At 43.6% G+C, this 27,154-nt stretch overlaps 1 protein-coding gene across 1 annotated transcript; it reads right to left on the reverse strand.

Moving 5' to 3' along the window:
• Positions 1-347: 347 nt before the first annotated feature.
• On the reverse strand, positions 348-21,519 carry LOC104476273 (heat shock transcription factor, Y-linked-like). The gene is made up of 3 exons (XM_086746760.1): positions 21,124-21,519; positions 20,225-20,482; positions 348-398 (listed from the first exon to the last, which is right to left on the reverse strand). The coding sequence occupies exons 1-3, from the start codon at positions 21,517-21,519 to the stop codon at positions 348-350; spliced, it is 705 nt and encodes a 234-aa protein (XP_086602886.1).
• Between the last annotated feature and the right edge of the window lie 5,635 nt (positions 21,520-27,154).

Genomic DNA, 27,154 nt, shown 5'->3' on the forward strand with positions numbered 1-27,154 from the left:
AGCTTGACTGATTTTTATGCTCTTCAGGTTTCATGGACAATTCCCAGATGATGAGAAAATATGTCAAAAGATGTTGGAGGTGTGCATTTGGGTTCTGGAATTTAATCCCTCCCTCCCGCAGTCTGACTGATTCAGTGTTTGGATATACTCTGTACAGTGAGAATCCTCTTAGTCTGAGCCAAAGCCCACCAGACTGAATTCCAACATTTGACAAACACCTTCAAGTGATGTCCTGTTTCTCTCAAGAGGGCTTTAAGGGTTTGGAAGAGTCTCAGATGTACAATGTAGAAATTTACTTCCCCTGCAGATCGAGAAAACATTCAGTGTACCTACTGGATGTGAGAGCCTTACTGAGTCTTCATGCCCTTCTCGCCATTTCCATTCTGCAAAGACTCAATCTGCAATAAATTAGAAAAAATTCACGGGCTTTTGGGCCAATAGCACTCCATAACTTCCTGAGTCCAAAATATCTCAATATGCAGGAAGAAAGTCTTTACTGATACTCCCTCTCATCTAGATTCATCTCCCACAGTTTTGCAGTTCCTAAATGAATGAACCAATTTACTACAAATATGAGAAAAAGTGTGAGGCTGCTTAATGCCTGGGAATAAAAAAAAAAAAAACCATGATGTAGAGAGGCAATTAAAAAAAGGAAAACAAACAAAAAAAAAATCATTGCCTTTGCTTGTACTTTATCTCACTGCTACCAGCTCTTTTTATACTCCGATTAGGCAGGCAGCATGTTGACACAGCCCAGACTGCGTGTTCCTACATTAAAAAGCAGCATTTTTAATTAAATGCACTCGCTTACTTTTTTCATAGTGAAAAGCCTGCTGCAATTTACAGTGTTATTCATTCTCCTTAAAACTGAATTTCTTATCTTTTTCCCAACCAGGAGCTTTCATTCTCAAATTAGAAATTTTCTCTATCTGCAGTATTTGCCCTGGTTCACAATAACAGTATCATATTAAGATTCCTTAATTTTCCTTATGAATTATGTGTTTCATTAGACCTCATATCAATACCCTGGTCATTTTTCACTTCAGCCATGGCAACAAGAAGCAGGTCCAAGGGGTACTCTGCTGCAGCCAAACAGCACCAGTGTCCTGCAGAATGTTCCTGGTAGTGGTGGGTCCTCAGACAAAGGCATAATGCAATACACTCGCTGGAAGACAAAGTTAATGAAAGGTCAGCTTCAGTTTGAACGTGTCAGAAGGATTCTACTGAAACTCCCCTCCCCCTTTCCCTTCCCTTTCCCCTCCCCCTTTCCCTTCCCTTTCCCCTCCCCCTTTCCCTTCCCTTTCCCCTCCCCCTCCCCCTTTCCCTTCCCTTTCCCCTTCCCTTTCCCTTCCCTTCCCTTCCCTTCCCTTCCCTTCCCTTCCCTTCCCTTCCCTTCCCTTCCCTTCCCTTCCCTTCCCTTCCCGCACCTTCCCGCACCTTCCCGCACCTTCCCGCACCTTCCCGCACCTTCCCTTCCCGCACCTTCCCTTCCCGCACCTTCCCTTCCCTTCCCTTCCCCCTTCCCTTCCCTTCCCTTCCCCCTTCCCTTCCCTTCCCTTCCCTTCCCTTCCCTTCCCCCTTCCCTTCCCGCACCTTCCCGCACCTTCCCTTCCCTTCCCTTCCCTTCCTCTCCCTTCCCTTCCCGCACCTTCCCTTCCCGCACCTTCCCGCACCTTCCCTTCCCTTCCATTCCCTTCCATTCCCTTCCCACTTCAGCTTACAACCCTTTCTATTTTGGTTCACTGATTAGCAGTATTTTTAAAGTGCAAAGATAAGCTCTTTTTTTTTTTTTTTGCTAATTATAACAGGCAGCGAGTGTATTAAGTGCAAAGCAGAATGTGTTTGGGGGCTGCTAAATAATAAGCTCCCTTTACTGGCCAAACATACTGTATGTTTCATTTTGATAGCAGAGGCTGCAGGACATATTCTATAGCAGTTTGGTAGGTGCTGTCCAACTTTATTCTCACCTTTGTTTATATCTCAAGATGGACTGGATTAAAAACTGTTCACATTTTAGGTGTGTTTTTTAGGAATTATTCCAGCGCAGAACAGAGGATCTCTACAGAGAGCTGACACTGCTTGCAAGCTTAGACAGTCTCTGTGTGGTCACAACTCTTAAGTGGTCTCAAAGCCCTCCTGTGATGTGAAGTCAGTCTGCACACTTTCTAGTGAATTCATTTAGTAGTTGGAATATTTTCCCTAAAGACACACTTCACTTGAGTTTTTGCTGAATATCACTGTAATGAAAGTCAGATCTGAAATGGCACATGCACCAAAATGAATATGGACAGTAGAAACATGATTCTGAACAGTAACAAGGGCATGAAAATAAACCAGGTGATCTCTTTGTTTGCTCAAAACATCTACAGTGAGGAACTGAACTCCCTACAAAGCGTTACTGGAGGCAGTATTTAGTGTATAGCTCCTGATTAAAGCCTATTCGGCAAATGAACAATAAACTTTTGCCCTGCACACAAAACTAGACAGAAGCAGAGTTTGTCAGATTCGCTCTGAATCATTCCTTGAGCTCAGGGCTCCACTTCCACACTTGTTAAGTCCACAACAAAACTCCTTCTGGTTTTACGGGTGAAACATCAAGTCTGTACTCTGGATGGTGTGTGAGGACCATTTTGTTAAACATGTGAAGACCTACTGCCAAGGCAGACTTTTCTGTCCAGCTGTTGAGCAGCTTCAGGAAGGCAAAAGTGTATTTTTGCTGGGCCGGAGAGAATATGATCATTTGACTACTGAGTATGAAAGGAAGAGGTCCACTAAGCTCAAAAGTTAGACAAGAAATTTGATTTGCTGGACATAATGTGAGCTAAAGTGCATCTTGTCTAGTATTGTAGATATAAATATGATCCAAAATATTAATTTGACAGAGGTGGTGTTGATTGGGAAGTCACAGAGAGAAAACTGTAAAGTGATTTTGTAGTGATGTCATTTGTACCATATTTTCCCCCTCCCAGATCTCCATTGGATGACGGTGTCTCCAAGGGGCTGTGCAAGATAGACATTGCCATGGAGATAGAGACTGTGATTTTCTGTTTCTTGACAGATACAACCTGAGTACTTGAGGCAAAAGAGAAAAACTGCAACGGATGTCTCCAATTGCTTAAAGCTCTATTCGTCAGTGTTATATCTTCCCAGTTATATTCACACTGGACGTATTTAACCATTCATTTGATGAGAGTGTTTCTTCTCAGCTGATGTTGGCATGGATGGAATTCAGCGCAAGGCTGCAAAGGCTCACAACATTGCTAGCTGCAAGTTTTGCTCCTCCACACATCTCTTTGTGCCATTAGCATTAAAAATCCTGAAGGAAGGACCTTCTGAGACAGAAACCACTCTGTTGTATTCTTCCCTCTGCAGTGAGCTCAGGCCCAGAGCTCTAGGACAAGCCTGAAACTAAATTTTCTGAGTAATACCTTTTAAAATCAATCTTCCAAACTGTTACAAATTTGTTTGTAATAGTATATAGCACTTAAATATGAGAGGGTTCATCTTCAGCATAATATACACACATTATCTAATGAATTTAACCAATTAAATCACATCAAAACATTACAAATACCAAACTTCTTAGCAAACACTATTATAATTTAATTGGAGCCAGATGTTCAATTAAACTATTAAAAGAACCCTTAATCAATTTTTTCACTCTCCTGAAATGGAAATAAAGACACACACTAAAACTTATTCTGTATCACACATTGTTAGTCAGTAAAGAAGATTTAGCAAGTTTAAACATAGGCAGAATGCTTATGTTCTTCTGTAAATTCCAGCCTATTAGCTCTGCTTAAGGATTAACATAGGAAAGCTATGTCTCTTTTTGATTCATTTTCTTTAAATTATATTAACTGTTTCTAGGAAAGATTTTAATATGAGGATGATATTACTAGTTCCGTCTCTGCCTTTTATAATGAAGTAAACAAGCCCAAAGACCACTCTAAGCTGTGCAAAGGCTTTTGACAAAAATATTTTGCAGGCTATCTGACAGCTGGGATAACTTGAACTGCCAGGATTAATTTTTCTTAGAAAATCTGGAGTAAATGCATCACAAAGTTGTTCATTTAATGTAAATGTACTTGTGGGCTTAAAAGTAAATCTGACCTGAAAACAGTATTCATGAATCATAGTCCACAGACATCTGTGCCAATAGCAAGACAAAGTTGAGCAAAAATACATTTGCAAATTCTCTCCTTACCTCTAATTCATATAATTCAACAAATGTTTACTGTAGTTTTAATGATCTAGTAAATCATGCCAAAAGATGCCTGTGGAGTTGCTTTCTACAGCAAATAGAGATGACTATTTCATTTAGTATTTTGTGGTATCAGTGCTCAAAATAAGGCCTCCAAATTGCCAAGGAAATATGGAGGAAATCATCACCAAAGGCAATAGGGGATGTTCACACTGGAATCAACCTCTTGCTTAGGAGTCTGGGCACCTGCTGGTCACAAGGGCGCTACATCCCAGCAGCGCTTGCTCACTCCTGTATCTCTGAGCAGTACAGATGGTGTTCACAGGTGGCTGTTGCAAACGCACACCTTCTCTAAGTACTTGGAATTGCATTTGTTTGGGGGCACCATACTGTCAGAAAACTTCTCTAGAGAGCAGGCTGTCATCAGGTGCTTAAGTTAGGCAGCCAGGATGCCCATCTGGGTATAAGCAGTGGAAACCTCTTATCTTGTTGACTAGAGGAAGAGCGTGCTATCTTTTCTCAGATTGCAAGTGTTCCCAGTTGGTAAAGAGAGACTGAGCACCACAGTGTGTATTGGGACTGTCTCAGCCATTTCAAGGGTAGGCCCTGTTCCTAGTCCAACTCCCACCACCTGTTAAGTCAGCCTAAACTTTGAGACTTAATCTAGATTTCTTACCATTTTAGTTTTTCAGTTAAAGAGGAGAAGGGGCAGTAGTATTCAGCTGGATGCAGAAGGAGGGCTGTCATTCTGCATGTCACTGGTTTTGTTTTTAATTTGGTTTTGTGATTTCAAAGGCAGCCCAGCCTTGGGCTCTGCTTAGGCTCAGTGCATAATTGCATTGCTTTCTGCTGACTGCACTGACTGACACCATCCAAGGAAATTGTTTAGGTGACTGGAACCCAACTTCCAGAGAAGCTGGAGATTTTCTGGGTCTGTTGTTGTACACACTGAACTGACCAAAGCTTGCCTTCCATTAAGAGTCCTACTGATATCTTGTGTCTTAAATACCTCTGGAGAAGGCTGGGCATACCCCTGGGAGTGGGCTTGTACCCTCCACCCAGCATATCAGCTCTTCTGAGGCACTGGTGCCGTGGGCTTGCAACTGGCTGGATTCTGCCTGCTGGTGAGAGGTATTTGGCAAAGCTGCCAGAGAGGACGGCAAGCAAAAATCACACTTCCTCTGCTTCCTCTCTGAAACAGAGACTACTTTGCCAGTCTTTGGTAAAGTATTTCCACTACACAGCGGCTACTCAGAGAACGAAGGCTAGCCCACTAAGCTGCCTAGAGAGCAAAAGGAGAACGGTAGGTGCCAGGCACAGTGGGAGAGGGAGGAACTCTGCTCCTGATGTCCGCTTTACCTCATTCTCAGAAGCTACACTTTAAACAGCAAAATAATATTTAGCTATCTTAGACATCATTTGGATGAAGAGGATGCCCACCAGCAGAAGGTTTGCAGTGTGCTGCTCAGGGCAGGAATGAACACAATTTCCTGGTCACCTTTGCTCCTATGGCAATCATTTAATTGAGGTGCTACTGAGCAGGAAGCTGAAATTCTTTAGGGATACAGCATGATTCAGTAAAAGGTAAGGAAAGCAGCCTGCCCGTTGGTGATCTCTGTAGAGATTTACCAAATTGGCCTCTTCATAAGGGAAAACTAGCAGCCATTGATGTAAATTCATTGCTCTCCCTCCTTCTTTGCTCTGCTAGAGATTGCTGCAGGTGATGTTTTTTAAATTAATGCACTATTTGAGTGTAAGCAGTGACGGAGCAGAGCCAGAGTGCTTTCTACTCCCACTTCACACGTCGTTTTAAAGATTCTTGCATTGATTGATGTTGGCAAAATTGTGCATGTTTGTTTCTTGTGCATGGTTCTTTCAGGTGTTAAGGCTGTGGTTACCTCATGCTGTTTTGTGGAACTAAAGTAAACTGCAATATAACTATACCCAGCATCCATGTTACTGTTTTACCCACCAGCAGAAAAGCAATGGGAAATGTCCTCAAATCACCTTTTGTTCTAGAGAACAGTACCACACAGAGAAGGCTGCACAGCCAGGGACCACTGTTTATGAGACATTATTTGATTCTTTTAATTTGATTTCTTCTATTTCAAGCAGAAATCTGTGAACCAGAAATCAAAGAAAATTTGATTTCAGAAGCACCTGAACACAGTATATTTGAACCAAAATATTTCCTCTACTCAGCAGCTGCCAGGAGACCATATCATTCTTGCTGCCAGCAATGAGGTCCACAGAGGAGCAAGGAAGTCCCTAGGATGTCTGTCTCCCGGGCATCCCTGCTGTACACATCACTTCAGAGCAGCCCAAAACTTCCAGCGCCTCTGTCCCAACTCTCTCATGGGAACGCTGCCATTTCTGAGAGCCCAACATCCAGCTCTGGTTTAGGGATTTCAGGATATTATTCTAGAGGCTGGAGCAGAGTGTGGTCAGGTTCTGCACCTTCAATTCATTAATTCAGTACCTAGGAACCCAGAAGAGTACTCAAGAAATCAGGATCTCAAAGTAATTGGACAAGAGTGAAATGTCAGACACTCTTGTGGTCCTGCATTTCTTGTTGTTGGCTTTCTGTACACAGCATTTTAAATTACTTAGATCAGAACAGAATACGCATGCCACAAACTGGGAACATTTATACAGTCTTCGATATATCAGGCATAGCTTTTTATTTCCAATTAGATTTATAAAAAACCCTAGTTACCTCCAAACACAACGCTCTTTCTGAATAATTCCAACTCATGCCTAGCAGAGTTGACTTTGATTTCAAAGGTAATTCTGAAGAATGATTTTATTTTGTTTTTCCTTTGCAGTGCCTAGGCTGCAAGTGTCTGACGAAAATATTAACGAGATAAATGTTACTACTCACAGTCCCTGTGTTCACACTGCAAATTATTCACCTTTGTGTATTGTAGAGGCTGATAAAAAAACATTGGGAGGGTTCCGAACATTTGTTTATAATAGCATTGTACATCTAATTCTTCTCTTCCTGGTGACAATCTCAGATGTGTAAAGTGACTGAATCTTTTCCAGGCCCTTCCAAACAGCTTAGAGAAGTCCTTCCAGCAACTCATTTCTTACAAGAAATACGATAGACTGATTAGACTAATAGTTGGCTTGAATTATGACTTACAGGTTTTCCCACTCTAATTTAGGTGCGTACCACACAATTACACAGATTCCTTCTTAGAAATTGCCCAGCAGGGATGGATGATCCCCCTTCAAATTTTGTGTTGAAAATTATAAATGTATGAGCAAAACTGCAATTTCAGCTTCTCCCTATTTTTTTAATAGCTGAGGAATATGTCTGTAAGCCTCAAGATACATTCATGTGTCTCTGAACTTACCTTTTTTTGTGTGTTAAGAATTTGGCTACAGACCCAAGTTGAGTTTACACTACTGTTCTGGTTTTGTTTAGTGAGGGGGGGGCCTAAGGTGGTAGCTTCTGTAGGAAACTGCTAGAAGTTGCTCCCCATTGTTCAGTGGACTTGGCCAGGCCTAGGGCGGACCCGCTGCTGGCCAAGGCCGAGCCAATTGGTAGCAGAATGTCCCATGGTAACACCTCTGCGATAAGGTATTTAAGAAGGGGAAAACAGAAAAAAAAAAAAAAAAGAGAAGAGAAGATGTGAAGCAGCTGAGCAGGGGCAGAGAGAGGGAGGTGTGAGCCTTGTGGGCCTTGCAGGCCTTACCCTCTGGCCTCCTGCTGGGCAGCCGACTGGGCCCAACTAGGCCCAGTCCGGCCACAAGAAGTGGAGAGGAGATGAGAAGTGAATAAGATGTAAAAAGGATCCTGAGAGGCGTCTGCCAGCCTGTTGTGAGGAACAGCTGCAGATGCCAAGGTCAGTGAAGAAGGAGGGGGAGGAGTAATGCGGCTCCTGCCAGAGATTCCCCTGCAGCCTGTGTTGAAGACCATGGTGGAGCAGGTTGTCCCCCTACAGCCCATGGAGGTCCATGGAGGGGCAAAGATTCACCTGCAGCCCATGGAGGACCCCACGCCAGAGCAGATGGATGCCTGAAGGAGGCTGTGGCCCGTGGAGAGCCCACTGGGGCAGCTGTTCTGGAGGGACTGCACCCCGTGGAAGACAGGACCCACGCCGGAGCAGTTTCACAAAGGACTGTGGCCCGTGGGAGGGACCCCACGCTGGAGCAGAAGAGAAATGCGAGGAGTTCTTCCCCCGACAATGAAGTAGCGGCGTAAAACAACATGTGATGAACTGACTGCGAACCCCATTCCCTCTTCCCCCCTGTGCCGCTTGGGGGTGGGGGAAGGTGGTAGAGATAATGTTAAGCCTGGGAAGAGGGAGGGGTGGGGGGAAGTTATCTTGTTCCCTGTCTCATTCTCCTGCTAGTTTTAGAAATAAATGAATAGTTTTCCCTAAGTTGAGTCTGTTTTGCCCGTGACGGTAATTTTAAGGATTTCTCCCTGTCCTTATCTCAAACCTCGAGACGTTTTTCTTATATCATCTCCCCCTATTCTCTCGGAGGGTGGGGGGAGTGAGAGAGTAGTATGGTCCCAATCCAGGCTGAACTATGACAACTACACAATAAGACTCAGAGATACAACAGTACTGGTCTCTATTGATGTCAAGAAAAGCCCTGCAAATGCCATAGGACTGAGTTCTGAATAATTCTGGGGGCTATTTATAAATTTATAATTATTTTATAATTATAGTTTCAGAAATGTTAAGGCAAGATCATAGGCTTAAGGATTAGAATTTTACTGATTCCACGCTGTAAAACTGGTGGATATTATGTTCTTCAGATGATACTTGAATATATATTTTCTTTCTTGGACTAGAATGTTAGTAAGCCAGCTAGCAAGCCTACTTCAGATTGATTGGAACAATGTATTTTGTATAATCAAGTTATTCCATAGCTGAAGTTCAGGACGTATTTGTTATTTTAATTTTCTAGTAGTTTTAATTTTGGTTCCAGGCTAAGATGAAGCAACACATTTCCAGTAGAAAATCTGATCAGGCTGATATAGCCTAAGCAGGGACTTGAATATCTAGTCCTGACTTACATGCATGTGCTCACCTGTGTACGCATTCCCAGAGGATCTTGGCTTATGCTTCTGACCAGTGTGCTGGTGCAGGAACGAGGTGGCCAGCTCAGCATCCAGCATATAGAAGAACCTATCAAAACAGCATAGACATCCCCAAGAAACTGATCAATCATCTACAGGGGGATGGGGGTTCCCCTCTTTTCTGTCCCTTACATCCTTTCAGTGATGTGTCCTTGTCTGCTGTTCATCACATAAGTATCTAGTTTATCTTTGCAACAATTAAGCTGGTCGATTGTTTTCAATTGCTTTGAAAAGACTAAATATTTTCTTTTCTTGCCTTTCTCTCCTGGGACACTTTTACCTATTGTTTATCTTTTCAAGCTGCTTCTTTGAGCTGAAATCCCTCCAGACAGTTCTTAAAAGGTCAGCTCTGCTTTATTTTTTAAAAATGCAGTATTTTTTGTCCAGCTAATTCCCAACAGTTATTTAACACTTTACCACTTGTGAATTTCTTTTTTTTTTTTTTTTCCCAGTTCAAGTCTGCCTTAGCCATTTCTATTACACTTCAGACAAGGAAATTCTGAAAATCTGGAGTTGGTTCTCAGGTTGCACCAAGAGTGGCCTGTGACACGTGTGTTCAACAGATGCAGATGAGGCTCACAGAATAAGCTCTTTTCACCCCGCTGGGATTTGCAGGCCCTGGAAACATTTACTAGTGGTCCACACAGGTGATCCAGAGACAAATTGCCTTCAGCTGCTCATGCACGAGTCCAGCCTCTTTGATATCACTATATCACAGGCAAACGTATAGCATGGTCTTGGTTTTAAGCCCAGTTGCTCTTAAAAGAATGACAGCTTGTTCAATTGCAGGTTAAAAAAAAAAAAATAATAACAGACAGGTTTGAACTTTTGGGAGTGACTCCTGGGTTTTTTTAGGCATATGAAACTCATATGTTTAAGGTAAAATAAATTTGGCAATCTTTATCTTCCTCTGCATAGCGTATAACAGCATAGTGCATTAGGCAAACAAAAGTCAACTTCTAAGTCAGAAATTAATTAATTTAAAGACCTACATAGAGGGACACAACTTGAGGAGGTAAAGGGTTGCTGTGGTCTGTGTAGAGTTCAGGAATACTCCTTGATGCTTGCTACTTTGATGATGACCTAGAGAACAGCTCGTGCTTACTTTCTAGAGCTGTAATAAAGAATGCAGCTCTGTTTGCAGATTTGTCAGATAATGGTCTTGTTTCTCTCCTCCTCCTTCTCTTCAGTCAAATGTAAACTCTCAGCATCTAATGTAATGCTCTCTGCTCATTCTTCTTTTAACTCTGTAAGATTGCAAGGTAGCTACAAATTTGCCTCAAATCCCATCATGGCAGCTTCTGGGTTTGATGAGTACTACTGACACAGACTAAGGCATTGTGAAGGGAATCCCAGCCACACACTGAAAATTTAAATTCTCTGTTCTTTCTCCTGGTGACGTCCTCTTACTTCTTCCCCCATCTGCACCTCAAACTCCCACTCTATAGAGGCTTCCTTTGTGCATGATTAGTCATCACTTCTTCCTGCCAAAATAAACCTACCTACACTTTTATTGTTATCATGTCTGCCAGGGCCCTGCAATTCTCTCTGACTTGCTTTGTTTGAGCAGTTCATCCCTTTTTCGTTTCTTTCCTTTTTCTTTGCCATAAAAGTTGCATGGGCCCTTTCAATCAAGTGTTTACTAATGGAAGGTAAATTTTTTGTAAAATTTTGCTCAATATTAAGCCATTTCACTGTAGCTTTAGAAATTGTGCAGCTTTTGTGAATTTTGCTTTGCAGTTTGGTGGTAAAGGAAAGCTATATCCAGCAAAACTGAGATTACTGTAATGAAAACAGTTCATTCTGAGACTCTGAAATTTCACCTGTCACATGGTTTTGAAGGCAATCTATGATTATGAAAGTACTGCAGAGCCGTGCTGTCTTACAGAATGCAAAAAAAAAAGGGCCCATAATTCACTTAGAGAATATTTCCTTTTAAGTATTATGAAAATTTGTTCTCATCTCCTTCCCAAGGAACAACCTTGAGTGTTCAAGCCGAATTGCAAGCAATTGTTGAGATGTAAGTAGTCAGAAAGAATGGTCACTAGTAATAGCACAACTACAGTAGTGCCAGATTCCAGAAAATTAATTGCCTCCTCAGAAGATACTGGTGGAATCTATATTAACATATTTTAATTCAAACACCTTTTTCGCAAAGGGGCTAATAGCTCTTGCAGAGCTAGATCTTACAAATTTAGGGAATATGATCTGAGGTGACTGATCCTTTTGTAAACTCATACACTGAAAGTCTCCTTATGGTGGAGGAAAGGTGGTCCAAGACGCAACCTAAGCAGCTCACCTGGGAGCACTGGAGGTTTCCAGCTCTTGCAAGTCACTTCAAGATGACTGGATGTAACAGGAGCTTTGCTTCCGAGGAAGACTTAGGCATGGATATTCTTGCTGTCACATCTTAACTGGCCCAACAGACTACATAGTGCAAATATTGAGGCAGGCTACATGCAGAAAAAAAATGCTATATTTAGTAATAATTTTGGTTATGTTTTAGAAAATAGATGGGAAAATAAAGCAAGGGGCACGTGTGAGGAATAAATCTTGCATCTTGCTGAAAAGGATTTGCAAGGAGGTCTCACAGCATTTACCCACTGACCACAGCTTGTGAGGCGAGGGGGGACTGATTAAGGAAACATCTGACCTTACCAAGTATTGAACCATCAAACGTGCTCGGAGAAGGGGGTGCTCACCGTGCCGGACCCAGCCGGAGAAAGGGAACATCTCCCACCGCGGGAAGCTGCCGGGAGCGCTCGGTTTTGCTGACATTACATCGCCATCTGGTGACACGCCGGCGAGAACAGCCCTTAAACCCGGTATTGGCCACTTTGGCCGCTACAAGGACAATCCGCCCCCTCCACTGTCACCTCTGAGGTAAGAACAAGCCCTCCACAAACTCCAGCACACCTCCATGCACGCAACCGTGCCCGCACATCCCTCCTTCTGCCCTCATTTTAGGATCTTTTTCCTCCTTTGTTCAGCTTTGAAGACGGTCTTCTCCACATTCCTTCTGTGTCACCAGATCCAGCTTTTCCCCTGAAATGAAGGGAAAAGTGGAACTGGTGAGCTGACATGCATAAACAAATCATCATTTAAGCACTTGGCAAAGCAGTGCTTAATGTTGGGACAAATTACTCCCTTACTTTCATCTATGTGATGTTTTAACCTGTATAAAAAGGAATAAATAACATAAAAAATTAAGTGAACAACTACAAAAATTACATAGTTCTGCTCTTGCATCACAGATGACGGCAAACTATGCCAACAGAGAGAGCCCAGGTGAATTGTAAAAGTCTGACTGCAAGGATAGGTGACTCATTTTGACTGCCAAGAAGATTCAGAATATTTTTTATTTCTTTTGAAATAAGAAAAACAAAACAAAACAAAACAAAAACAAATCAGCCCAATACTTTAGCTTAGTGAAATAAAGAAATGAGTCAAGCTTTGGGATGTCTCTATGAACCACCAGAACCAGCAAACTCTCTTGAGATTGTGGCTATATGGAAAAGAGATTCAGATGTCAAATACAGTCACTGAGTCTACTGGTTATTTTTGCTAAAGGCATCTTTTTACTTTGAGATTGAATGGAAAATTCTTTGAGGGTTGAAGAGTACTACCTGGTAGAAGAAGTACAACTACAGGTGTAAAATGTATTTATAGAATCACTAACTGTTTTCTTGTAGAATCAAAGTTCCCTGTGGTAATTTCATTTCAGTTTGAACACATTAATTACACTAATTAGAAAGTCAGTATGATGAGTCTTATTCAAAAATAGTACCATGTTTTAAAAATATAGCTTAGTAAATCATAATTTAAAAAAAAATATTGATCTGAGCCCCAGAAAAAGTCACATATGGTAAAGTTAAATATGACTACTAATGTTTAGCTGGAAGGCTTTCCTGAAAGTGTAACATTAGGGAATCATCTCTCTTTTAACCTGTTTAAAGTTCCTGTAAAGACCTATCATACAATGCTCAGTGTGCCCACTGCTGACTAAGATTAAAATAATGGTCAGCGTATCACATGCCCTTTGGGAAATAAGAACAAAAGAAACCCCAAATTTGGCCTAGCTGTATAAGCACAAGGCCACAACAGAAGATGGCTGTATTGTGAGGACACAATACAGGAAAAAACAACTCTTGGAAGAGATCTAGACTTGAATGAATCAAGAAGAAACCATAATCTATGAACAATATTATTTATTTTGACTTGAAAGGGAGACACATCTGTTCACTGCCTAGAGGCACAAATAAGTCATACTGGAGAACTAAAATCTGGCTATATAAATAAAAATAATCATAGATGGAGCAGTGAGGGCAGAGCTACGGCTGTTCAGGAAAACTACATAGTATTATAATTCCTACATGTACTGCTTAATTTTGCAAGTCCTGCTTTATTTTAATGGCAGTTAATGAAGTCAATATTTATATAAAAGCAACAGAAAGCAAAATTATGTTTGATGTCATAACCTGCAAGTCTTAAAGGTTCTACTGGAAAGCGTTCAAAATGTACCGGACACAAATGCACATGGTTTGATGGATCAGTAATCAGAGTATTACATTTAAAAATGTAATACAGCCAGACAATTGCAAAACAGCCTCTGATGAAAAATAGACCTTGAAGTATTTGCAGATACACTGTGCTGTATTTCTGTTTATAATCCTGGTTTTTACAACTAATTGAGGTCTGTATTTTTTTATCCCTACTGAAGAAGCTGAGAAAAACTGCTTCTGTAAGATATCTTGATGGTTAAAGATGAGTGGGATGAACCCTGTCCACGATGAAGAGTGAATGTGCAAAGTGACAGGATGATCACAGGCAGAGGGAGGCTAGGGGAGCCAGGTGAAGGTCACCAGTGCATCATGGTTTGTCTTGCGCTGCGGTGTCTTTCTCAAGATGTGTCTCCAAATGTTATAGAGGTTTAGTAGTGGAGGCCAATCATAGGAAAAAAAAAACAACTCCTGTGTGTAGTTTGTTCAGCAAGTTAATTAATTTAAACATTTGATCATTAGACTCAGCAAAACAGTATGGCCTCCCCTTAGTTCAGCTTGAGCTTGTAAGGTTACAACTAGCTGCAGTTACAGTGATTAGACATTTCATACCATCCAGTGGCATCTTGTATTAGCATTAAGATAGTAAATAAGCCAAGTCCCTAAACCATGTAGGAGTTGGTCGTCCAGTCTGAAACCATCTGCTGGATGCCCCTCAATCAATATCCTTCCCATTTCTTGGTTTTACTAACACTCAAGCAAAGCATGAGATTTCTACTAGTTCCTCCGCTTGGCTGAACAAATCTATCCCAGTGAACGGCAAATAAACAGATAGAACATAACAAATAAATGATTTTGTAAAGCTACTACGACTAAGCTTGAATTTTAAGAAATGTAAAAATGAGAAAAGACAGACTATTAATTCCATCTAAATGACTGGCCTTATTTCTATTCTAATACTCTATTTTAACTCCATGTAATCACAATATTGCATTGATTAGCTCAATGAAATGTAATCTTATTAGTGGTTCACAAGGTTGCATTTAATCTAGCTGATTATGCTAGTGCATCTCTGAGTAGTTGGTTCTGCATCGTTGCTGCTCCCAATGAATTGTCTGTGCATTAAAATTCACCAGATAAAAGTTATTACCTAGATTATTCTGATTTGTTCTAGTGTTCTGCACACACTAGTCATTTTTCCCTTTATTTGAAGTCTTACGTAAAATTTGTGTCATGAATGAGCCACCAAAACGCTTACGGCATAGTATGTCAGCAGTTATTCACAGTCTTCATAACAAAAAAAAAAATCAATTTTAAAAACAACCAACCAACCAACCAAACAGGTTTTCTTCCCATGAGTACTGGTGTAGCTTGTTTCTGCAGTCTCACTCTGTTGATAACCTCCTTGGTGAAGAGTGCCTGACTTGGTTAGCAGCTCCACAGCTCTATTTGCAGAAGGAAATTACAGCTGCAAGACAGGCTTTGCAGTGGTGTCACTTTCTTTCAATACGGGATTAGTTCTTATATTAATCCCTGTTAAGACAAGTAATTGTTTATAGTTAGCAGCTTTAATGACAATGCTAAAGTTTTCACTCTGCTTTTGCCTGTGTATTGAAAGTCACTCAGCTGTGAAAGATTACACTTCCACCTGGGGACTTGTGCTGGAGGAAAAGGAAGGTCACCCCTTGCAAATGGACAACAAAAGCATTTTATGCAGCAATTGCTGTTTTGATACAGGAGTTAAAAGCCAAGACAGTGGAGCTACAACTGGTCAGGAAAAAGGAAACACGGCACAAAGGAACAATTTTAGCCTGGTTGTAAGGATGTTGCAGCCTCACTGAAGCCACTGAGTCTAGGCTGAATTGAGCCATGCTGTCTTCAAAGAAACAAGCCATAAAGGATAAAAAGTGAAAGTATTTGATATAGCCTTTTGAAATTGCATTAGCTGAACAGGGACGTTTTTAGCCATCCCGCTCTCCAGCACCTAATACCACAGAAAGCTGGGAGAACACAATACGTTCATCTCTCTGCTGTCGTCCTCACTACTTGTCTATTTTACTTTCCTGTATCAGGGAAAGAAACACTTTCCTCTACCCTGTCCAGAAAGGCTCAGCTTTGCAGGTCCCTGTGAAGAGGAATGAGTGTTGTAAATCCAGAGCTGTACAGTAGAAATCAGGGATGCTGGTATGCATTTTCCAGATGTTTATTGCCTGGTTGTTTAAGGCTGCATTTGCTGTGGCAGCTTCTGGAACTGTTCTAGATATGTCTGACAGGATGAAGAGTTTAAAAAGTTAAATGGGAGTCAGTGGAAAGGGCGAAAGAGAAAGGAGCTAGGAGAACAGGCTGGTGTTCAACCTGAAGGTCTGTGAAGGCAGAGAGTGCAGCACAGCTGTTTGACATTGACTAATCTGGGCTATGTCCTTGATCACCACTTGCTCAATAACAAAAAAACAGCAACTAGAACAAGATAAGGAAACACCAAAGGCAAAAATAGTAAAGACAACCAAAAAGCTATAACCAATCGAAATGAAGCATAAGGTGCGTGAACAGTATATTGCTACCAATCAAATTAGATGATTAAGTGTGTGCACTTCACGTGTAACTTAGACTATAAAAGACTAATGCTGACTAACAATAAAGGTCTCTGAAACACCATCCACGGAGTCCGTGTTTTTACTGCCACAAAGGTCCACCTCCAGCTACCAGTGTGAGACAGCCTAAACTGCTCAACGGTTCCTCACATCTTAGGGGAGTCTTGCTCAGGAAACAATGCCAGAGCGGTGCTTGGTTCATGCTCTGGACCCTTGCTACAATGAGGCATTTCATAGCAGCACTTAAACTGCCCAATAGTTGTGTGTAAACATAGAAAATTTATTACTGAGAACAACAGACAATTTCTTATTACTTATTCCTGTATTAATGTATTTCTACATCTGTGATGCCTACTTGCTAGCTAAGATCTCTGCTGTTTCTAGTCCAGCCCCTGTTGAGGTCTAGCCCCATTGCCAGCAGCTGCTTTTTCCTCTACTTTTTTTTTTGCTATAGGACCTGTAGAACCCAAACCGGGAAACTCAATGTTGTTCCCTCCACCTTTTGTCAAGCTATCAACCCAGTTGTCTGAGCTGGAGGACCACAACTGTGGGAACAGTGACTTTCCATTTCTGGACAGTGAAATTGTAAGGGACCCATTGGGTCAGATGAATGTTCCTAAGTCCATGGGGCCTGATGGGCTTCATCCCAGAGTACTGAAAGAGCTAGCGCATGTTATGGCAGGACCCCTCTCGATCATCTACCAAAGGTCTTGGGAGTCTGGCAAGGTCCCTCCTGACTGGAAGCTGGCCAGTGTTATTTCCATCTACAAGAAGGGTGTGAGGGAAGATGCAGGAAACTACAGAGCTGTTAGTCTGACCCCAGTACCTGGAAAATAATGGAGAAGATCATTCTGAGTGCTATTGAAAGACATTTAAGGAATCATGCAATCTTCAGGCACAGTCAAGATGGGTTTGTCAAGGGAAAGTCCTGTTTAACCAGTTTGATATCCTTCTATGATAAGGTCACTCACTGAGTAGATGAAGACAGTGGATGTAGTTTTTCTGGGTTTCAGTCAGGCTTTCAATGCTGTCCCTCACAGAATACTTCTGGACAAGCTGTCTGACTGTGAGATGAGCAGGTACATGGTGCAGTGGGTGAAGAACTGCCTGGACAGCAGGGCTCCAAGGGTTGTAGTGAATGGGGCTACATCTGGCTTGACCGTTAGCAAGTTTGCTAGCAATACCAAATGGGAGGTGCTGTCAACTCTTTTGAGGGATGAGAGGCCTTGCAGAGGGATCTAGATAGACTGGAGCATTGGGCAATCATCAATGGCATGAAATAGAACAAGAACAAATGCTGGATTCTGCACATGGGAGGGAGTAACACCAGGCTCAAGGATAAGTTGGGAGAGGATTGACTGGAGAGCAGCCCTGCAGAAAGGGATCTGGGGTTGCTGGTTGGCAGCAGGTTCAATGGGAGTCAGCAGTGTGCCCTGGCAGCCAAGAGAGCAAACCGCATCCTGGGGCACATCAAAGACAGCATGACCAGCCAGTCAAGAGAAGTGATTATCCTGCAATATTCAACATTGATGTGGTCTCACCTTGAGCACTGTGTGCAGTCCTGGGCCCACCATTTGAGAAGGATGTGAAGATACCAGAATGTGTCCAGAGGAGGGCAACATAGCTGGTGAAAGGGCTGGAAGGAATGTCCTCTGAGGAGCAACTGAGGACCCTGGGTTTATCTAGTTTGGAGAAAAGGAGGCTGAGGGACAACCTCACTGCTCTCTACAGCATCAGGGGAGCATCAGATTGGACATTAGGAAGCATTTTTTTACCAAAAAGATGGTCAGACTCTGGAACAGGCTTCCCAGAGGGATGGTCAATGCCCCATGCCTGTCACTGTTGAAAAGGCACTTGGACCATGCCCTTAATAGGATGCTTTAACTTTTGGTCAGCCCTGAGGTGGTAAGGCAGTTGGACCAGATGATCTTGAAGGACCCTTCCAATGGAACTATTCTGTTCTGTTCTATTTTCAGTGACAGTCTCTCTGCAGGATGGTGTAACTGAAGGTGTGAGAAGGGGGTTCTGGTAATGGCTGTTGCCTCTCTGTGCCTCTGCAAATCCAGAGCAGAGGATGTCAGTGTAGACTCGGCACCCAAGGGTGGATCTGAAATGGACGGGCAGGCTCTCCAGTCCTGGCACAGGGACGGGGCTCAGCACGCTGCTTCATTGAGCCCTGCCTGGCAGTGGCAGCTGCCTTGAGCCTTGCAGGCTTTGCTCCCAATTGGGGTGGAACCACCTGGCTTCCCTCTGTGAGCAGAGAGGTGTGGAAGCTGGGAGGGTGAACTGGTGATGTAATTTCTCATGAGCACTGTCATCTTTTTGCATAAACAGCAATGAAGTGTGGAGCACCCTCCACGACTGGTGTTACAGGTCTGCTCTCACCAAAAAACAAAACTCCCTGTTCTGTGGAAAGGAAGGGGATTATGATGTAGCATCTTGTTTAAATGCTTCGGTGAAAGCCTCTTCTCTGAAGGAAGCTTTAGTAAATGCTAGACATGGGCCTTTTGGAGTGGGTCCAGAGAAGGGCCACAAAAATGACGAGAATACCTCCTATGAGGAAAGGCTGAAACAGTTGGGGTTGTTCAGCATGGAGAAGAGGAGGCTCCAAGGAGACCTTATTTCTGCCTTTCAGTACTTAGAGGGTCTTATGGGGACAGACTCTTTGATAGGGCCTGTAGCAATAGGACAAGGGGTAATGGTTTTAAACTAAAAGAGGGTAGATCAAGCCTAGAAATAAGGAAGAGATTTTTTTTATAATGCGGGTGGTGAAACGCTGGAACAGGTTGCCCAGAGAGGTGGTGGATGCCCCATCCCTGGAAACATTTAAGGCCAGGTTGGACAGGGGCTCTGAGCAACCTGATCTGGTTGGAGATGTCCCTACTCCTTGCAGGGGGTTGGACTAGATGACCTTTAAAGATCCCTTCCAACCCCAACTATGCTATGATTCTGTGTTGAGGGGAGAGGTTCTTCATCCAAGCTGTGATTTATCACTTTGACAGCTGCAATGCTATAGTTATCCCCAGATGTGATGTAGGATGGGCAGGAGAAGCCCAAGTCTGCTCCCTGCAAGCCTGCTGCCCCTTGTCCCTGGTCTGAGCTGGGGGAGGAAGGGGCATGGATTCCCCAAAAGCTATGAGGGATTGGTTTGGTCTGAGTGGCCCTGGGTGCTGATGCAGCTCCTGGATTAGCCCCGAGTTGGCCTTTTGCTGGGTTTTGCTGAGTGCACCACTAGTGCCTGGAGCCTTTGGCTTTCCCAGGCTGGACCCAAGCCCTTCATGTCCCTGAAGGCACCCCCCACCTTGGGTGTCGAGACAGGGACTGCGAGACTGTAGAGACAAGACAAGGCAACTTGAAAAGATTTATTAATGAGAACAACAAACAATTTCTTATTACTTATTCCTATGCTAGTGTATTTCTACCTCTGTGATGCTTACCTGCTACCTAAGATCTCTGCTGTTTCTAGTCCAGCCCCCATTGAAGTCCAACCCCATTGCCAGCAACTGTGGTATTTGGTCCGCAGGTGCAAGCTGGGCAGTGGCAATGGGTTGGAGCTTGGCCGCATGGTGGCCCTGCCATGAGAACGGCAGAAGCTGCTGCCGTCATAAACCATGGAGCACTGAATGGAGGCAGGCCAGCCCAGGGACCAGCACAGCAGCTAAATCTGGCTGCCCAGATGGAAGTGTGGCATGTCCCATGGTGTGAAGGGACTGTTTGGGGCAGGAGGTGTGGCATGGTGTGGTGAAGCCGCAGATGGAGCAGGAGCCGCCTCCCAGATGCCAGCGGGGCCATGGCTGCAATGCCGTTTCGGTGCAGGTGGACTGGCCCTTACCTTCTGGGCGGCTGTGTCAGGCTGTGGCTCGGTCAGTGTGGAGCTGTTGGTTGCAGATGTCTGAGGGTCATTCTCCTCCTCCACAGCTCCTACCACCAGCTCACCATCATGCTGTCTTTTTCTTGGGTGGTCTTCCTTCAACTTGGCGCCCAGGGGGGATGCACTTGGGGCTCCCTTTCTTTCACCAGCACTTGGTGTAAACATCCTGAAGAGGTTGGGGTCATCTCTCTTAAAAAAGGGGTTGTAGTAGAAGAGCAGCTGCAGAATGCAAAGGAAAGGAGTTGCCATCATTTCAAGAAGGAGAAAGACAGAGATCTGATAACTAAGCATCTGCATCAGAAAAGACAAATGTGGGTATTAAAAAGGACTCTCTGGGGCATTTTAAACCTTAAGCTAAGGCTGAACAAAATGTTAGGATAGGGTTTTGTTAAGTAATAACCACTCTTGTGTTTTCAGCATTTGGGAGCAGAGAAGTGCAGGGTTTTTAAAAGCCTAAAAATTGATGGAGAGACTCAAATACCACTAGTTTTCAGGCACCTCAGCATGGAATGGACCTGTCAGGAATAATGCTAATACGTGTCTCGTCAGCATTAAGCAGATGCCACAAGAAGATTTAAATTTTTGGTGCAGCCAGATACAGAGCAAGCACAAAAAAAAAAGTAGATACAATGGGACTATGTTCCCATTTCACAAATTCAAAGTAAGCAGAAATAACAAAATTTCAGCATTTCTGCTCCTCTTAAATCCTAAATCCTGCCTTGAGAATTCCTGAAAATGACTGTCTGTTTGCTCCCCATCCCCATCTTCTACCTTTTAAAGGCTTATTTCACCTGGACATGAACCTCTCTCCCCCCTCAAACTTCCCAAGTGTTTTTTTGTGTCCGGAGGAACCAACGTACCTTGCCCAGAGCAGACCCTGCTGCTGCTACTGCTTGCAGCTCCTTGATGGAGATAGATACGAGAGAGTCCCCTTCCATTTTGCAGAATCCATGGAGGTTAAGCTGGAGAACAAAGCCCTTCATGGATTCGGTTTCAAAGATCTTCAGGTGTCCCCTTCGCCCCAGCACTTCCTTTCTGAAGAGGTCTTCTGCTATCACAATGCAATTTCCATTGTCACCCCACCAAATTGACTGGAAGTCATGGCTGGGGACAATCTTCCAGAGCTTCTGGAGGAAGGAGTGGGCTGAAGACTGGTTGGTCTTGACAAAAGTCTCCGAGAAAATAACCGGCATGATGGGGACCCAGGATTCATCAGGCAAACATTGAAGGGCGTTTTCTTCTGCCAGTGGCAGCATCACAAGATGCTCTTATATCACCTCCTGCATGGTCCGGAGAAGGTGAAGCCTACCAATCCTATTCCTCCGAGTCGGAAGCCCAGGATGTCTCTGATGAAGACGACTCCATTTTAATTTCTTATTTTCATAGGCTAAAACGTCCAGCTGCAGCCCTCTGCCTGACCAGCCAGGCTCGGTCCTGCCAGTCAGCAGGATGAAGGGCCATGGAGCCAATGGCCTGGAAAGTTCTCTGTCATCACAGCATGGCGCCCGTCTCCTGGCAACAGGTAGTGGAAGACAGAAGAAACTGCTAAATAGCCCTGGTTTCTTTTCAATGGAGAGAGCTGTTTTGAGCCAAGAAGTGAATCAAACTGTATTTGCATTTGGTATGTCCTGCTAGGGCAGTGCTGCATCCTGTTGCCCCTGGGAGTTGGTCCTCAGGGAAGGGATGGAGAAGGCTGCATTGGGCATCAAAGTGCCCACCCCAGACCTGAAGTTTTTCCCTTGGGCACCTTCCCCTGGGCAGAAATGCCCATACCCTCTTCTGTGGAATAACCCCTGCTCTGTGATTTCAGTAGTGCTGCTTCTGTAGTGGCTGTCCATGTACCCAGGTGACGCTCTCAGCTTTCAGCAGGCTCTCTGTGCTGCTCCCTAGAATGAAGGATAAGTGAAATGCCACCTAAATGTATTTTGCAAATGAAATAAACTGGTGCTTGTGCACCCCTGCCCCTTTCTTGGGTTGGGTTTCTCTATTTTTCTTTGCTATAGGACCTGTAGAACCCAAACCAGGAAACTCAACCTTTTGTCAAGCTATCAAACTGATCCTCTGAGTTGGAGGTCGGCTATAAACCCTTCAGTAGCAAGGAAGGAGAGGCGGTAGGGTAGCCCTGTACGTTAGGAAGTGTTTTGATTGTCTAGAGCCTAATAATAGTGTCAATAGGGTTGAGTGTTTATGGACAAGAATCAGGGCAAAGGCCAACAAGTCTGTTATAGACCAGCCATCCAGGATGAACAGGCAGATCAAAAATTCTATAAGCAGCTTGAGAAGTCTCACAATCGCTAGCCCTTGTTCTTGTGTGGGACTTCAACTTAGCAGATGTCTGCTGGAAATACAATACAGCAGAGAGGAAACAGCGTAGGAGGTTCCTGGAGAGTGTGGAAGATAACTTCCTGACACAGCTGGTGGGGGATCCAACTAGGGAAGGCACCCCACTGAACCAGCTGTTTGCAAACAGAGAAGGACTTCCGGGTGATGTGATGGTTGCAGGTCGTCTTGGGCATAACAGTCATGAAAGGATACAGTTTTCCATTCCTGGAGAAGTAAGGAGGAGGTTCAGCAGAACTGCTACCCTGGACTTGTGGAGGGCAGACTTTTGCCTGTTCAGGAAACTGGTTGACAATGTCCCTTGGGAGGCAGTCCTGAAAGGCAAAGGAGTCCAGGAAGGCTGGATATTCTTCAAGAAGGAAATGTTAAAGACACAGGAGCAGGCCGTCCCCATGTGCCAAACAACAAGCCGATGGGGAACAAGACCACCCTGGTTTTTGAAAAAAGCCCTGAAAATCATGACCCAGATTCTGTGCAGCACACTGTGGTGCCACCTGGAGAAATTATCTTACCTGACATTCAGCTTCATTTTAACTCCCAAAGGTGCCACCAGTAAGTCAAAAGGACAATAGTTCATTACCATATGTAGTTCCCATATTGTCTTTACGAGCACGCTCCATGGGAGAGGGGAGCACACATAGGAATACACCTCTGTTTTGATTTATTGATGTACGAAAGACCCACCACTGAAGTGCTCAGTGTTTGCACGGCACCCAGGGGAGCGGAGGTGCGCTCTGTCTCTGCCTCCTTTCACCACAGCTTTCCACCATGCTGCACAGTGCATCTCCAGACAAACAGCTTCAAGAAAGTCTGCTTGCAAGAAGTGTACAGCTAGGAGCACATCTCTCCACGCTGATTAAATGCTTGTTTTTTATTCATGGCTCCTTCCACTCTGATAAACATCAGAATCAGCCTAATTATGTTTTTCTCACTACTCAACTTCTGTTCATCAATCTTATCTACACGTATCTCCACATTACACCATAGAGACTTGGAGTCAGATTTTTCAAAGGCTTTTATGCACCTTATGCACAATGATTTCTATCAACTATGACAAGGATGATTTCTCTAAGTTCTTGTTTTCACCAGTCAACATAAGGAAATCCAGTAGCTTGGAAAAACATTACACAAATCATCTGAGTAGAAGTGAGGTAGAGAATGGAAAGTCTGATTGACCATGGGTTTTCAGATTTCCAAATTAATTTTCCTACTGAACAGAAAAATAACCCTGAAACAAAGCCGATTTAAAGAGTCTGTATTCCACTATACAATTGGAAATGGCAAAATAAAATTTCTAGAGCTAAATTCTTATGAAAAGTGGGCTATTATGAAAAATTACATGTTTCAGTATTGTCAGAATTCTTTTCCTTGTCTTGTCCTCTGACACAGTATTTTGCCAAATCAATACAATTTCACTAAGTTTACTTTCAAGGAAGTCACGTTTTTTAAGGGAAGTTAGGTTCCTGATCACTGCCTAGCCAGCCCTGCCTGAACTGATGTTTTGTACGACCTGAGCATGTCTGTGGATTTTTTCTAGGGTTCTAATGACAACATGACCTGAGTCCTCCCTCCAGGACTGTTTCAAAGGTTCAGCTCCAGCCCTGTAAATGCTCATTGTATTTTGCTATACTAACTGTGCAATATGGATACATGTGCCCCTCCTTTCTTTCTGCAAAAACCTGACCTCTAGAAGCAGTCTGAATAAACCAGGGAGAGACAACTTAAGAGTGTTTTTCGTGGAGCTGTGTTGTATTTAGCCCCACTCAGGACCAAGCTATGCAGTCTCTCTTTCAATCCCCCCACCCTCTGAGACAACAGGGAGAGATAACATAACAAAAAGGATCGAGGTTTGAGATAAGAACAGGGAGAAATCCTTAAAGTTAATGTTAGGGGCAAAACAGACTCAACTTGGGGAAAACTGTTTCTTTATTATTAAAACCAAAGCAGGATAATGTGGAAGAGAACAAAACAACTTCCCTCCACCCCTCCCTCTTCCTGGGCTTAACTTAATTTCAATTAGCCTTACCTCCTTCCCCCTCCAGAGCGGCACAGGGGGGAACAGGGAATGGGGGTTATGGTCCTGCTTCGGCACAGGTCATTGTTCCACAGGGTGCTGTCCTCAGGAACCGGCTGCTCCAGCATGGGCCTTCCACAGGCCACAGCCTCCTTCAGGCATCCGCCTGCCGCAACATGGGGTCCTCCACAGGCTGCAGGTGGATCTCTGCTCCTCCGTGGACCTCCATGGGCTGCAGGGGGACAACCTGCTCCACCATGGTCATCACCACGGGCTGCAGGGGAATCTTGGCCAGGAGCCGCATTACTCCTCCCCCTCCTTCTTCACTGACCTTGGCATCTGCAGCTATTCCTCTCACAAAAAATTCTTCACAATCAGCTCAGGCAGACGCCTCTCAGGTTCTCTTCACTTCTCATCTCCTCTCCACTTCTTGCAGCTGGGCTGAGTCGGGCCCAGTCAGCCGCCTGGTGAGAGGCCAGAGGGTGAGGCCTGCAAGGCCCACAAGGCTCGGGCCTCCTGCCCTGCTCTGCCCCTGCTCAGCTTCTTCACATCTTCTTCCATTTTTAAAAAATTATTTTTCCCCTTCTTAAATACATTATCGCAGAGGTGTTACCAGGGAACGTTCTGCCACCAATTGGCTCGGCCCTGGCCAGCAGCGGGTCCGCCCTAGGCCCCGGCCAAGTCCACTGAACAAAGGGGAGCAACTTCTAACAGCTTCTTACAGAAGCTACCACCTTAGCCCCCCCTCACTGAACAAAACCAACACAAGCTGCTGTTGGGATAAAGATGCCTATCAATTCCATATGGCTGTAATATCCTGGAGGATTCATGATGCTTAAAGGCATGCCTGGGTGCCACTGTGTAGAGTAGCATGGATGTTAGCGAGACATCTGTCTTTATGTCTTTAGCTCACAGAGCCCATCTGGGACTTTGGGAACAGCTTCAAGTTTTGGAAATGATGCACTAGGAAAAGTCTGGATATGTTCAAGAATGGAAAACCCCAAATTTTCCAGTGAAGACATGAAAGCACTACTGTTTCTGAGCCTTTACTAAAACATGGCAATGCTGACAAGTCTCAGTAGCAGCCATACATTGGCTGAAAGTTGACTGGGCAGTTCAAGTATAACATGATATTTGTTTCCAGCACAGACAGAGAACAGTATGAATGTGCCCCATGATGACAAGGTGACCAACAGAAACTGCACTTCAAATAACAGGAAAAAACCCAGGCAGGATCTGGCCTTTTCTGGGATGTAAGAAACACATATACACAAGGAGGAGAGGAGGTGGAGATTCTCCTATATGCATGTTTTAAATATTGAACAAACCATACAGCTTAGCATGTGAAATCAGATGCTAAAAATATTTTCAGTAAAACCTGAGTTACCTAATGAACCGACTAGAAATTGTCACAGCAAACAAATATGGTATAATTTTTCTCATCGTATTCTCTAGTAGTCAGAGACATGTTGCACGCAGAAACCAAAGGCTCTTGTCGCTTGCCCAGTATGGTTATGGATATTGATGAAATTTGTGTGTGTTCTCAGCCTTTTCTGGAAGGTCTCCATGTGGGCGAGAGATCTGCTCTGCAGCCATGTGTAGCGCAGAAGAGTGTTTCATTTTATCAGTTTTCACTCACCTCTTATTGCCTTTATTGGCTGGCCTCTTGCTTAGGGGTTGTGGAATGGGGTAATAGAAGTTTTGTGGCAATTGTATTTTTACATATAATCATTATGTCTCCTCTTCCTTGTACACTGCCTTCTATAAGAAATTCCCAGCCTGTTTCTTAATCTCTTTTCACTTAAGAGCTTCTCTAGATCCACGATGACTTGCAGTGCTGCTTTCAAAGTTGTGTGAACATCAGTGTGAGACGGCACCACTCCAGCTGGCAGCACTTTGCCTCGAGTTACATCAATATTATCACACTGTTCTCTCTAATATTCATTGTTGTCTTGTTTGCCTGGCTATGTTGTTTCTTCATAGCTGTACATTGAACAACAGCCTTCCTTCAGCAGATTACAGTCCACTTTGTGCTTTCCAAGCACCTGTAAGTGATTCTGTTTGACAGGCATGTTCAGTGGGCAATCAAAGGTTATAATAGTTTTTACTACAAAGCAGTCTGTAAAAAAAATAAATATTGAATTATTTCAACTCCTAAAGTATTCATGTATTTTAACATCAGGAAATGTAGGGCTTCTAGTGTAAAAAAAAAAAGGTAGGCTTGTGAGTGACTGAATGTCTTTAGAAAAGACAGAATAATTAATTGGTAGGTCATTTCTGAGGAGCATAAAGGCATTCTTCAGAATAATAAAATACTGATTATATTCTAGAACTAGAGAAAATGCAGCCATGCAAAGTGTTTCACGTGTCAGGTGCTGGTGAGAACATTTTGCTTCAGAAGAAGCCAATTCAGAGTGTTCATTCAAAGCAGAAAGCAGAAGAAAGAAAATAATTTGTATGCCATCAGATTCACAGTCTGTGCTGCTGCCTATGCTTTGAATGTCAGATAATAACCATAAATTTGTGGGGAATGGGAC

The sequence above is a fragment of the Chlamydotis macqueenii genome, chromosome 4 (genome assembly GCF_036417535.1).
Source record: "Chlamydotis macqueenii isolate bChlMac1 chromosome 4, bChlMac1.mat, whole genome shotgun sequence".
In the NCBI taxonomy this organism is placed as follows: Eukaryota; Metazoa; Chordata; class Aves; order Otidiformes; family Otididae; genus Chlamydotis; species Chlamydotis macqueenii.